General features: G+C 41.3%; 1 protein-coding gene across 3 annotated transcripts in view; it reads left to right on the top strand.

Moving 5' to 3' along the window:
- MEGF10 (multiple EGF like domains 10) overlaps positions 1-12286 on the top strand; it is a 349303-nt gene that overhangs the window by 291927 nt on the left and 45090 nt on the right. For all 3 annotated transcript variants that reach the window (XM_081827136.1, XM_081827137.1, XM_081827138.1), the window contains 2 exons: positions 2612-2748; positions 10168-10380. In XM_081827136.1, coding sequence (XP_081683262.1) covers positions 2612-2748; positions 10168-10380 — 350 coding nt within the window. The remainder of the gene's footprint in view (positions 1-2611; positions 2749-10167; positions 10381-12286) is intronic.

The following is a 12286-nucleotide window of genomic DNA, read 5'->3' as shown; positions in this document are numbered from 1 at the left end:
GAAGGCCACAGAGACAAGTAGAAAAGAAATATCAGACCCAAGGTGAGAGTTAGAAAGGTAAGCAGATGAGACAAGATCTGGCTCGAGAGGCAGAGCCTGGAGAAACTCCATGAAGCAATGGAGTCAGAGTGAGGGGGCCTTTTATTGAGTGCCTCATGAGGGGGTGAACAAGGGAGCTGTTGAGGAATGCAAGCCCATCAAAGTCAGTGTTAACAGAAGCAAACTTGTCATACACCCAAGCTTCTCTTAAGGTACTCCTTTTTGGATTTTTAAAAATCTTAGTTAAAACCAGCATTTCTTTCTTAGTTGCTTGAAATAGTGAATTATCTTTGACTCCTTCTCTTCTTCATTTCTTGTGTGCAGCCTTTTGCCATGTTGGCCATTGTTTGGTCCTTGGCAAGGGAAGGATTTTGTTGGGGCATCAGAGTGTCCAGAGTATCCAGAGAGCTCCATGTTGTTTGGATGAAGAGCTGTAGGCATTCCACTCTTAGTACTATTGTATAGACATTGTCGGTAGAGTTGCCTCATCTTGAGACTGAAGGTTTCTTCTTGATTGGGGTGGTTATGATGTAGGATAGTGGCAATCACAGGTTTGGATCGTGAGTTCCAGCAACTGGGTGGAAGGATCCATCAGCCAAATGGAGCCTCCCCTCCACCACTTTCTCTATACTCTGGGCCCCCTACCTTGACAGAAGTTTCTTATTGAATGCTTCAGGTCATTTCTCAATCTGCATAGCTTAGCTTCTAACTTATACTTCTTTCTACAGCATTCTATTTGTGCTGTCTCTCTAGGTGCTTTTCAAAGATGAATATATATTCCTTTTACACATACACACGCATGTATTACAACTCACAAGAACAATGTCTTATTTAAAGCTATTTGCTCACATTAATCTTCATTCATAAACAATATTTCAACAGCATCTCTGAAGCTGATGTGGGACCATTATAAATGTGGCTAGAGTCAGTCCCTGAGAGAATACGAATTTTCCACCCAAACTCCTGCTTACCACAAATTGACCCTTGGCATACTATTTTTTCAGGCATCTTGGTAGTTGTACTAGAATGGAGGGATTAGAGCTATTTTTGCATCTATTTCCCCCACCACATTGTGAACAAATTAAAGGTTGTGACCTTATCTTTGATTCTCAGAGCTTAGCTCTATGCCTGACACATAGATGATTTTCAGTGAGGCATTGATTTGAATCATCTCTCAAAGGCTTTTTCGGTTCCAAGAGTCTGTGGAAGAACTTTCCCTGTTTGTAGATAGCTAGAAACCACCAGAGGAGACTTAATTAGCACACCAACTGCCTTTGTGGGTAGCCAGGAGTTAGAGGAAATGTATTTTCTTATGCTATCCAGAATAAACATTTACAAAACCATCTGGTGTTCGCTAGCCTCCAATTTCAGAGTGCCCACAGTCTGCCTTTTTTTAGAGAGAAGGAGGACAAAGCAACAGCTTGCAACAGTTAAAAAAACAGTTTAAAAATCCCTGTTATTTGGGATATGTTGTTTGTGCTAACAATAACTCCAATAAACAGATGATAAACTACAAGCCCAAGTTATATAGCCAAGTGAAGTAGAAAATCATAGAGTATTTCATTGACTTATTGGTACTTATTCTTATAAACATAGGATTGGAATAAATATAATGACAGTGCCTGACAAGATGGGCAGCCTCTAGGGTGAGGAGACATGTCCAAGTTACTCTCTTGATTTTTCTTCCCAAGAAATAAGCTTTCCTATTGATCTTGGCCCAGCAATATTTGTTCAACCTGCTGAAAATAAAAGTGTTTTTCTTCTGAAATAAAATATCTAGGTTCATTCTTACAGGACTACTGTCTTATGTGATGTTACTGTTAATTCAGGTACACAAAATTTCCATCTCATGCTCCATTATGCCTTATAAGAAATAAAACCAATGATAATGTATATTTTCTTTAGAACATATGGTAAAGCATTTGGATATTCCATTTGCACCAGATGTTGCCATTTCTGTAATGGATGTTCAATAAGTATTGTTGGCTTATTGTACATGTAAGGACACACGGAAGAACACTTAGGAGGATTTATAAATTCCTCAGGTTACCATAATAATTTCATGTAACTTTATCTTAAACTTCAGTTTTTTGTTTTTTTTTTTTAAAGATTTTATTTATTTGAGAGAGAGAGAGAATGAGAGAGAGCACAGGAGAGGGGGGAGGGTCAGAGGGAGAAGCAGACTCCCCGCCGAGCCGGGAGCCCGATGCGTACTCGATCCCGGGACTCCAGGATCATGACCTGAGCCGAAGGCAGTCGCTTAACCAACTGAGCCACCCAGGCGCCCCTTAAACTTCAGTTTTTTAATATGGGTATTTCTTAAGATTATTCTGCCATCTTTGAACGTATCTTGAGATACAGGCTTTCCAAGTAACTAAGTCCATTTAAAATTTCTAACATTTTTAAGATGATGAACGGAGTGCATGTGTTCTAAGATCCCCTTCATCTAATGCTCTTGCAGCCCTGTTCCCCTATACCTTCCTCCCTTTCTGTGTCCTCTCTTCTTTCCCTCCTCCTTTGGCCCTTCCCTGGCTGGAGGCCCATGTAATTTTCCAAGTCTCTTTGAATGCAGGGCACAGTGTGTGGTCAGCCTTGCCCCGAGGGTCGCTTCGGAAAGAACTGTTCACAAGAATGTCAGTGCCATAATGGAGGGACGTGTGATGCTGCCACAGGCCAATGTCACTGCAGTCCCGGATACACAGGGGAACGGTAAGGGAGAGTCTCGTCTTTATCTGACTGCTTGTAATGGCATGAAAGGAAAGCTCGAGGAGCCCAGGGAACACCTTTGCTACCACATGTCTGTGACTATTCTGTAACACTCCAGAGGCATCTATAAAGTATCAGTGTGTTTCACAGGTTATTTTCCAACTCAGTGTGTAGAAAGCGAGCCACAGACAGCAAGGGTGAATTGAAGATACACAGAAAGCCTTCAAAAAAATAAATAAAATATCAGCTATCCAGAATCCATGTCGAATATGTCAGGCTCAACAGTCCAGTGGTTGGACAGCCATTTCAAAGAGCAAAACTTTTTCTATTTTACACATTTTTTGATAGATTTCAGAAGTGGATGTGTACCTGGTTACCTGGTTATCTTTAGCAAGTATGTGGGGCATGAAGTTACCGTCTTATGATTCAGTAGTCTATTAAGAGCGCCGTGAATTGTGTAAGACCGTTGAATCACAGACCTGTACCTCTGAAACAAATAATACATTATATGTTTTAAAAAAAGAAGATAATAGGAAGGATAAAATGAAGGGGGTGGGAATCGGAGGAGGAGACAAACCAGGAGAGACTATGGACTCTGAGAAACCAACTGAGGGTTCTAGAGGGGAGGGGGTGGGGGGATGGGTTAGCCCGGTGATGGGTATTAAAGAGGGCACATTCTGCATGGAGCACTGGGTGTTATATGCAAACAATGAATCATGGAACACTACATCAAAAACTAATGATGTACTATATGGTGACTAACATAACATAATAAAATTTAGAAAAGAAGAAGAAGATAGCAGGAAGGGTAAAATGAAGGGGGGGAAATTGGTGGGGGAGATGAACCGTGAGAGACTATAGATTCTGAGAAACAAACTGAGGGTTCTAGAGGGGAGGGGGTGGGAGGATGGGTTAGCCTGGTGATGGGTATTAAAGAGGGCACGTTTGCATGGAGCACTGGGTGTTATATGCAAACAATGAATCATGAAACATTACATCTAAAACTAATGATGTAATGTGTGGTGATTAACATAACATAATAAAATTTTTTTAAAATTTTGGGCACCTGGGTGGCTCAGTTGGTTAAGCGACTGCCTTCAGCTCAGGTCATGATCCTGGAGTCCCGGGATCGAGTCCCGCATCGGGCTCCCCGCTCTGCAGGGAGTCTGCTCCTCCCTCTGACCCTCCCCCCTCTCATGTGCTCTCTCTCTCATTCTCTCTCAAATAAATAAATAAAAATCTTTAAAAAAAATTTTTTTTAATTAAAAAAAAAAAAGAGAAGAATATTAGTCATTTTCCCGTGCAGTAGTGACCAAAGAAGATCCGATGGGATTTCTAGGGCTCATTGGTCCCACATGAAATAAGAGCGAATGCATGGCTGTGCTCACGTGACTCTTCCACCCTCTGTCATTTTTCGTATTAGATAGTAAAGTGTTACCCCAGACGGCTTTGCTCACCTTGCACCTTCTAATTTGCTCTTTCATTTCTTACATCCTGAAAGACCAGATAACCCAGCTTAGTGGCTGTGTGTGTAAAATTAAAGAAAAAAGACTGGAGAGGTAGGGGACTATAATGGCTCAAAACAAAGATTTGTGGAACCTGTGTCCTTAGATACATCCTTATTGGTAATATTCAAATAATAATTCTACTCTCCTTTGGGGTTGTTATCAGGATTGAATACGTACATTAAAGCAGTTATAACAGTGTGGAAGCTTACAAACATTAATTCTTATTAGAGTTGAGTGATTTCCCTGAACTGTGTAAATACCAGCGATTATCAATTTTAGTGATGTCTAGGAACTGAATAAAAATTAGTTATCATTAATTTTTAGTGAGACCCATGACCTAAGAATTTCTTCAACCTTCCTCCCCCTCCCAACTTAGGATTTCTTGTTAAATTGATTTCTCAGTCATTTGTATTTTTTTGGAAAATCTCATTTCTGTTTCTAATTGGCTATTTCAGGATAAAGAAAAACTTGATTGTGAGTGTTTTTTATTTAGCCTCTCTACCAAAATTTTAAATTAATTCTTATGTTATTTTTAGCAAATACCAAAGTTATTTCATCATTTACAAAAAAAAAAGATATTGCCTATACTTTTCAATATTTGTAATGATCATCTCATTTCTTGAAATGATTGCATTAATTTAAGTCTTTAAATCAGTGCAGACAAATAGAGGTTAAAGCAGAAATTCTGTCTTGTTCTTAATTTTACTGAAGATGGTTTCAGTGTAGTTTCATGTTTGTTACTGGTTTTTAGTAAACTTCTTTGTGCTTAAGTGCTTTTTAAAATCCCTGTTGTTGTTTTTTTTTTTAAAGATTTTATTTATTCACCTGACAGAGAGAGAGAGGGAACACAAGCAGGGAGAGTGGGAGAGGGAGAAGCAGGAACCCCGCAGAGCAGGGAGCCGGTACGGGGCTCGATCCCAGGACCCCGGGATCATGACCCGAGCCGAAGGCAGATGCTTAATGACTGAGCCACCCAGGTGCCCCTAAAATCCCTGTTTTTATTAGGAACTTCTGTTAGTAGTATCTGTTTAACTTCCTTAAAAGGCATTTCATCTTTTATTAATATAGTTATATATTTTACATTTAATTTTTTGGTGTTACAAATTATCAACACCCTTCAGAGCTTGGTTTTTGTAATATAGGGCTTCTCAGAAAGTTTTTGTGACCTACATCCTGGCTTATGGTTGTGTTTTGGATAGATGTTGTTAGATGAGTTCTGGACTTACTATTTTATTTAGAAAGATGGGTCGGGAAAGGAGAGGCATGGGACCAAGCAGAATCCCAAATAATAGCTTTGTCTAATATTTCAGGGCACTAAAAAATTAAATACAGTTGACCCTTGAAAAACTCAGGGGTTTGGGGCACTGACCCCCCATGTAGTCAAAAATCACAGGTAACTTTGTCTCCCCCAAAACTGTTTAGGAAGCCTTCCTGATAATATAGACAGTCAATTAGCACATGTTTTGTATGTGATATGTATCATATACTGTATTCTTACAATAAAGTGAGCTGGAGAAAAGAAAATGTTAAGAGAATCATAAGGAAGACAAAATATATTCACAGTACCGCATGTATCAAAAAAAGTCTGCATGCAAGTGACCTTGTACAGTCCAAACCCGTGTTATTCGAGGATCAGATGTATAATTGTTTTTCTTGTCCTCTCACAGTTTAAGTCTCAAACTTGAGGCAACACAGAAAACAACAAACATGTAAGGCAAGCTTATACTTACCAGATTTAGAATGCAGGGAAGGAGAGTAACAGCTGATTTCCAGGTGAATTTCAGATTAAGGCAAGGAGGGCAAGGAGCCAGAGAAAGACACAGGGAAGTGAAGAGGAAACTTCTTCTTGAGTCATTGTTCTGATAACTATTGTTTTGCCAGTGAACCGACGACATGATTTCTGTTTTCAATTATACCATCCCCATCTGGGTTCTAGACACACACACACACACACACACGCACACACTGACAACGTGCACAGTCATCACTACGATAGGGAAAAATGAGTAGCTATGGGGCAGTTTGTGGCAGGAGGTGTGGTGAAGGCAGCTTTGAGGGCCTGGGGTCTTGGCGTTTCCCTGTTTTGAGAAGTCAGCGGAACTCGATCCCTGAGGTTAGACCAGAGCACTGCTCCCCGAAGGAGCAGGTAACACCCCAGGCAGCTGCGAGCAAAGCATTCCCAGGATGTGGGGACGGCTCTCCCAGCCAGAGTGAAGACAGGACAAACAAAACAGACACCTTGTAGGCAGGCAGAGCAGCTCATGGGACGCCCAAATAACAGTCTTGGGGGTTTGTGGAAAGGTTGAGAGGACGTTGTGGTGGGGAAATGTAATGTGGCACGGTCAAGCAAGAGGGAAGAGAGGGTGGTTTCCAGAGCCTCACAGAAATTCCTCTGAAGGGGTTAACAGAGTGTTCTTCATGCTAATGGGTTGCCATGGAATTGCTCAGGCCTTTGGGGTCCAGGCACGGTAACTGGTGCTCCCTAAGAGTGAGCTGGAGGGAGAGATCTGTGCCTCAGGCATGCTCCCTGTTAAGGCGAAGGCAGGACGGTCTGGCCATGCCTGTGTTCCATAGAACCTGCAAGTGAAAAAGGAATGAGGGTCAAAGGAGGTAAAGTGAGACCTGACAGACAGGAACTGGGGGGATGCAGCATTGGTCTCCAATGGGGGAACTTTCCTGAATCTAGGATTGTGGAAAAGTTGGCTATTTTCCAGTGCTTTTTCTGTTTCCCCCAGAGCAGCAGTTCCAGATGCTTGAAAGGCAGGCAGCAGATCCATCGAGCCCAGGTTTAATGAGGAATGTGATTCTTTCACACTAAATCATGGTTTGTTTGGCCCATTTATTCCAGGCACCGTGGGGAGGGACATGCTCAAAAGGACCAGGGAGAAAGGAGCTGCCACCCTTTGTATGCTAACTTCCTTCCCTTTCCATCCGTTTGTAATAAGATACAACATAATAATCGAAATGGTATTAAAACAAGCCAGTGACCCTCATTGGTTTGGGAATTGGTGTCATATTTTATTATCTCTACTTAAAGCTTATCCATTTTTTTCTAATTCCAGAGCATTATTCAAAAACAAAAATAAAAAAATAATAAAAACAAACAAACAAAAAATATGTGTGTGTGCATATATATATATATATTTCCACTGCAGCTGATATTTTTTGCTCTATCTTTAATAGCCTCTCTGCCTTCTCTCGTAAGAAAATCTATTACCTCTTTTACTAATTCCTAGGATAGCTTTTTTGTTGTTGTTCTGCCTGGGACCACATAAACAACATTAAGGGCTTAAAATTCACTGAGAAATAACGCTCTTTTGGATAAAGGGGCCAAAAAGGGAGATAAGTCTGTTAGACAAAGACTTTTAACTCTGCTAACCTGAAAGGTATAAGCTACTTTACAATTACTGTTGTTTTTTTTTTAAGATTTTTTGCTTTTTATTTATTTGAGAGAGAGAGAGATAGTGTATGTGTAAGAGAGAGAGCATGAGCTCGGGGTGGAGGGCAGAGGAAGAGAGAGGGAGAAGCAGACTCCCCGCTGAGCAGGGAGCCCAACGCAAGACTCGATCCCAGGACTCTGAGATCATGACCTGAGCGAAAGGCAGATGCTTAACCAACTGAGCCACCCAGGCACCCCTGCTTTTATTTTTGAGATGGAAAAAGTCTATTTCTAGAAAGATATCTTACCACCTTGGTTTGGTAGATGGAAGTAGACATCACTATTATTAACAGGATTTTCTTACATATGCAACTCTGATGAAAAGGAAATGAGAATATGAATCAAGCTTTATGCACTGGCTACTTTATAAGGGAAATTCAAATGGCTTTTTGCCATTTATAATACAAACTAGTAGTATGTTTTATTATAGGTTCGAAAGGTAAATGTGGGTCAGGACCAGCTATTATGGATTTTGTTTTCCCAAAGAAAAGGAAGTCTCTGCCAAGATAGGATAAAATAGACACTCTGCTTGCCTGTCATTTGGCAGCAGACGTTTTTCCAGGCTTCCGATCTATACTCGGTTCACCCACTTTTAGAGCCAAGCTTTTTACTAAGTTGAAATCGTGGATCCCAAAGCTTAACAGTTGGGTTTGTTTTCAAATCCATACGAGAGAGAAAGCAATGTTATTTTACCTTGTTTATCGTTTCCTTTTTGGTACTGAATCACGAGAAGATCTGGACAGACAGGCTGCAAAGATCTTACCAGCCTTCAGCAGAGCCATGACCAGGCCCAATGATTATACCTCAGTATTTCTTTCTCTAAAGTTCACATCTTTAAGGAATAAACTAAGTGACTTGGCTTATTTAGACTTCTTACAAGTTAAAAATAGAGTGCCTTTTAAAAATACTCTGGTCTAAAAATAGGTCTACTCCTGTGTAATTTTAAAGCACACATCTGATTTTATACTAAATGGTAGGTGGCTACTACAGAACTTTGCTAATGGTTTGTTGAGCAGTTGACTTGAACATTTTGCCTATTGACAAACGCATGTAAAGATGTCTTAAGCATCGGGTGGAACCGAGTTTACAAGAAGCCCCTTCCCTTGTCTCTATCACATTAACTATATACTAGAGCCAGGGTTAACCAGGGAAGAGTCAAAGGGATCTCAAGATTTAGCTTCTCCATTTAAATAGAATCCCATCCAAACTTGGTATTGTTACTAATCACACCCTATTATTAAAAATATGCAAAGCCTTGTGGAAAATGTTTGCTTTTTAGCCCCTTTGCTACTGCCTTTAGGTATCCTTGAATTCATTATTATGCGCTTGCTGCTTGCATTATACTGAGCTGAAAAAATGCAGTGCTGACCTACATTTCCGACCATGAGTCTGGCGTGACTCGAGAGCCACATGGAAAGTGTCTGCTGATTCCTACCCACAAATTGTATCGGACTTATGGCAGGCGCTCTGCTAGACGAGACCCTGTCTCCCTCTCCTTTGGCAGGAAGTGCTCCTTCTGTTGCAGGAGGCTCCGTGAAGTCACCTTGCCAGGTCAAAGAAACTTGGCTGGCCTGACAACTGGTCATGTATTCTATGGAGTGATGATAATTTTCTCTTCACCATCACGGTTCCTTCCAGCCGCTTAGCTGCACACCTGATCCAACTTATCCAGAGCCTGTCCTGGCTCCGGGACCAGACTCTAATGTCATTTTTTAAAAGATAACGTGAATTTTTGAGACCTGATATTTTTTCCTTGCCATTTGTCAGCCCTTCTTATAAACAGAGGACAGTATCCCCCTTAATAAAAATGCTGTGCTAGGAAACTCCACGTGTCCACACACCCCCTGACAAGAGTTCCCCAGGTGGAATCGAAGAAACCTGATTGCAATAGTTCTGACTTCTCAGATCTAAAGAGGACTTTGTTTATTAAATACAGAACTTTCTAAATGAGGAGCAATTTTTGCCGTTCAGCTTTGAAAAGAGCAGACACGTGGCTGAGATTAAATATTCAAGTCACCATGAAAGCCAAGAGAATTAACATTGTTGGAAATTTGCTACGAAGTTTTCTCTTTGAAACAGGGAAAGCGTGTATTTTAATTTCCTCATTTGGGCCATCACTCCTCTCCCTTTTCTGGTATCTCCTGGTATCTTTCTGGTATGTATATACGAGCATGGATGTATACCCTTGGCAAGCAAAGCACTAGGTGTAAAACGTGCTTCCTGTGCCAAGCCCATAATTTTATTTGGTTTTGTTTTTGTTATTCCTTTGAACAGGTCATACTGCCATTACTATTGCCTGTAGCCAGAGTGATTCAGAGTACTGCTTTTATACCCGTCAATGGGACCATCACCAAGAAATACAGTCAATGCCAAAAACACTTCCAGTTTATACATCGCAAAGCCTATCTGAATGGACTGCGTGTTTGTACATGACATTACCTAATCTATCTTCTGCTCCCGCTCCCTGCGTGGTAGGTGCCAGGACGAGTGCCGTGTTGGCACATACGGAGTTCGCTGTGCTGAGACCTGCCAGTGTGTCAACGGAGGGAAATGCTATCACGTGAGCGGCTCATGCCTCTGCGAAGCCGGTTTTGCTGGTGAGCACTGTGAGGCACGCCTGTGTCCAGAAGGGCTCTACGGCATCAGATGTGACAAGCGGTGTCCCTGCCACCTGGACAACACTCATAGGTGAGGGTTGGCCACCTTGGAAGGATGTGCCCTGTTAAAGTTTGAACGGCAGTGTCCACTGTTTGGAAGGACGGATTGCCAGACAGATGCCCGCCCTGAGAGCCTTCCTGCCTCTGGGCCGTCCTGGGGAGGAACCACCAAGTCCATGGACAACTTCTTTCTATTCTCGATGAATGGTCACTGCCAAACATTAAATTTGCTGGGGTTAGTAGAACATTGCCCTAAGAGAGGGATCTGTGGCATTCCCTTAGAAGCAAAGATACAATGAGAGACATGAGTTAAGCCCAGTTTAGTGTGTGAAAATATCACAAAAACAATTCCCACTGCAGCATCTTTTTTTTTTTTTTTTAAAGATTTTATTTATTTATTTGAGAGAGAGAATGAGAGACAGAGAGCATGAGAGGGAGGAGGGTCAGAGGGAGAAGCAGACTCCCTGCTGAGCAGGGAGCCCGATGCGGGACTCGATCCCGAGACTCCAGGATCATGACCTGAGCCGAAGGCAGTCGCTCAACCAACTGAGCCACCCAGGCGCCCCTCACTGCAGCATCTTTGACTTGACAGCACATCTGTGTAGAAAGGAAGTGTACTGGTGGAAGTTTTATATAAGGGTTTCACATGTGGCTGTCACATGTGAAATATGTTTTCAAAATTGATTACTCTGACATAAAACTCACGGGGGTCTTTTAGCCCAAAAATCTCTCAAAGAATTTAAGAACAGGAAACCATGGTCCCCACCCACCCTACTGTACCTTGTCTGTCCCTGAAAATACCTTTCCACCCCCCCTCCTTCCTCTCTCTCCCCGGAGGACCAGATACATATCACTTAGAATTCTGGGCGCCATTTGCAGACTCCTGGAAAAGTTGGGTCTGGCAAAAATGTAGTGCATTGTGTCACAGTTCACATGTTACAAGAATTACTTAATTGCATTCAGCACAGCTGTTAAAATCATTTATGCTTCTGAAAGATAACTTGTGGCCCCTTCAAATCCTCAAAAGCACAAAAGTTAAATGTAAGCAAAAGCCTGTGGTTGGTCTCTTCTTTAAGCCATCTTTAGGAACAAAAAAAACGGACTTTGTACCATGAGAGGGTGTGTGTGTGTGTGTGTGTGTGTGTGTGTCTTAGTGTGCATGCATGCATACTTGGACTACATTTACCGGGATATATCAAAGAAGTGCATTCTTAATGTATCTCAAGCAACTTTGCAAAGCTGCTTTAATCAACTTTGGTTTTCTTCATTGGAAAATATTGTCACTCTTTACATGACAAGGTTAAGTAAACCTTTGGGGAGTGAAAATGAATCATCTCTGCAGGGTTTTGTTTGTTTTTCAACTCTCCGACGTTTAAGGAGCTGGCAGGATTAGGAACAAGTCATGAGTTTGGCTACTTTTCCTGTGGTGTTTAAGGCCTGTCCCAGCAAAAGGTAAGCCTCGTGTAGTGACAGCCAAGAACTTTTTAATATCAGAGTGCTGTTTCATTTTATGCAGCCTCACAGCAAATAGATGAATAAACCTATGCAAAGGAGTTGTGTTACGAGAAGAATTGGAGACACAGAGAGAATCTTGGTTGGAATTATGTACCATGTTCATAGTGGCAAGGTCCCCGTGGACAGCTATTTGACTGGCATCAATACTATGATAATTTTGACGTAGGTCACATGTATGTAAGCATGTATGCTTTACCGAAGAGGTACGGGAAATTGACAATCACATAGATCAAAAGAACACTAAAATCTGTCTAATAATGTATAACAAATAATCAGATTAAAACCAATTGACCTAGGAAGTGCTTCCCTGAAAGTTCATTTTTAAAAAGTAGCTTTTGCAAATAAATAAATAAATAAAATTTAAAAATTAAAAAATAAAAATTAGCTTTGCAAATTTCTTCTAAAACCAGTTCAGTGTTGAT

This window comes from Leptonychotes weddellii, chromosome 7 (genome assembly GCF_054177405.1).
Source record: "Leptonychotes weddellii isolate Sample4059 chromosome 7, ASM5417740v2, whole genome shotgun sequence".
NCBI classification, from domain to species: Eukaryota; Metazoa; Chordata; class Mammalia; order Carnivora; family Phocidae; genus Leptonychotes; species Leptonychotes weddellii.
Note: the sequence above shows the minus strand (reverse complement) of the source record. Positions and strands in the feature narration are given on the sequence as shown.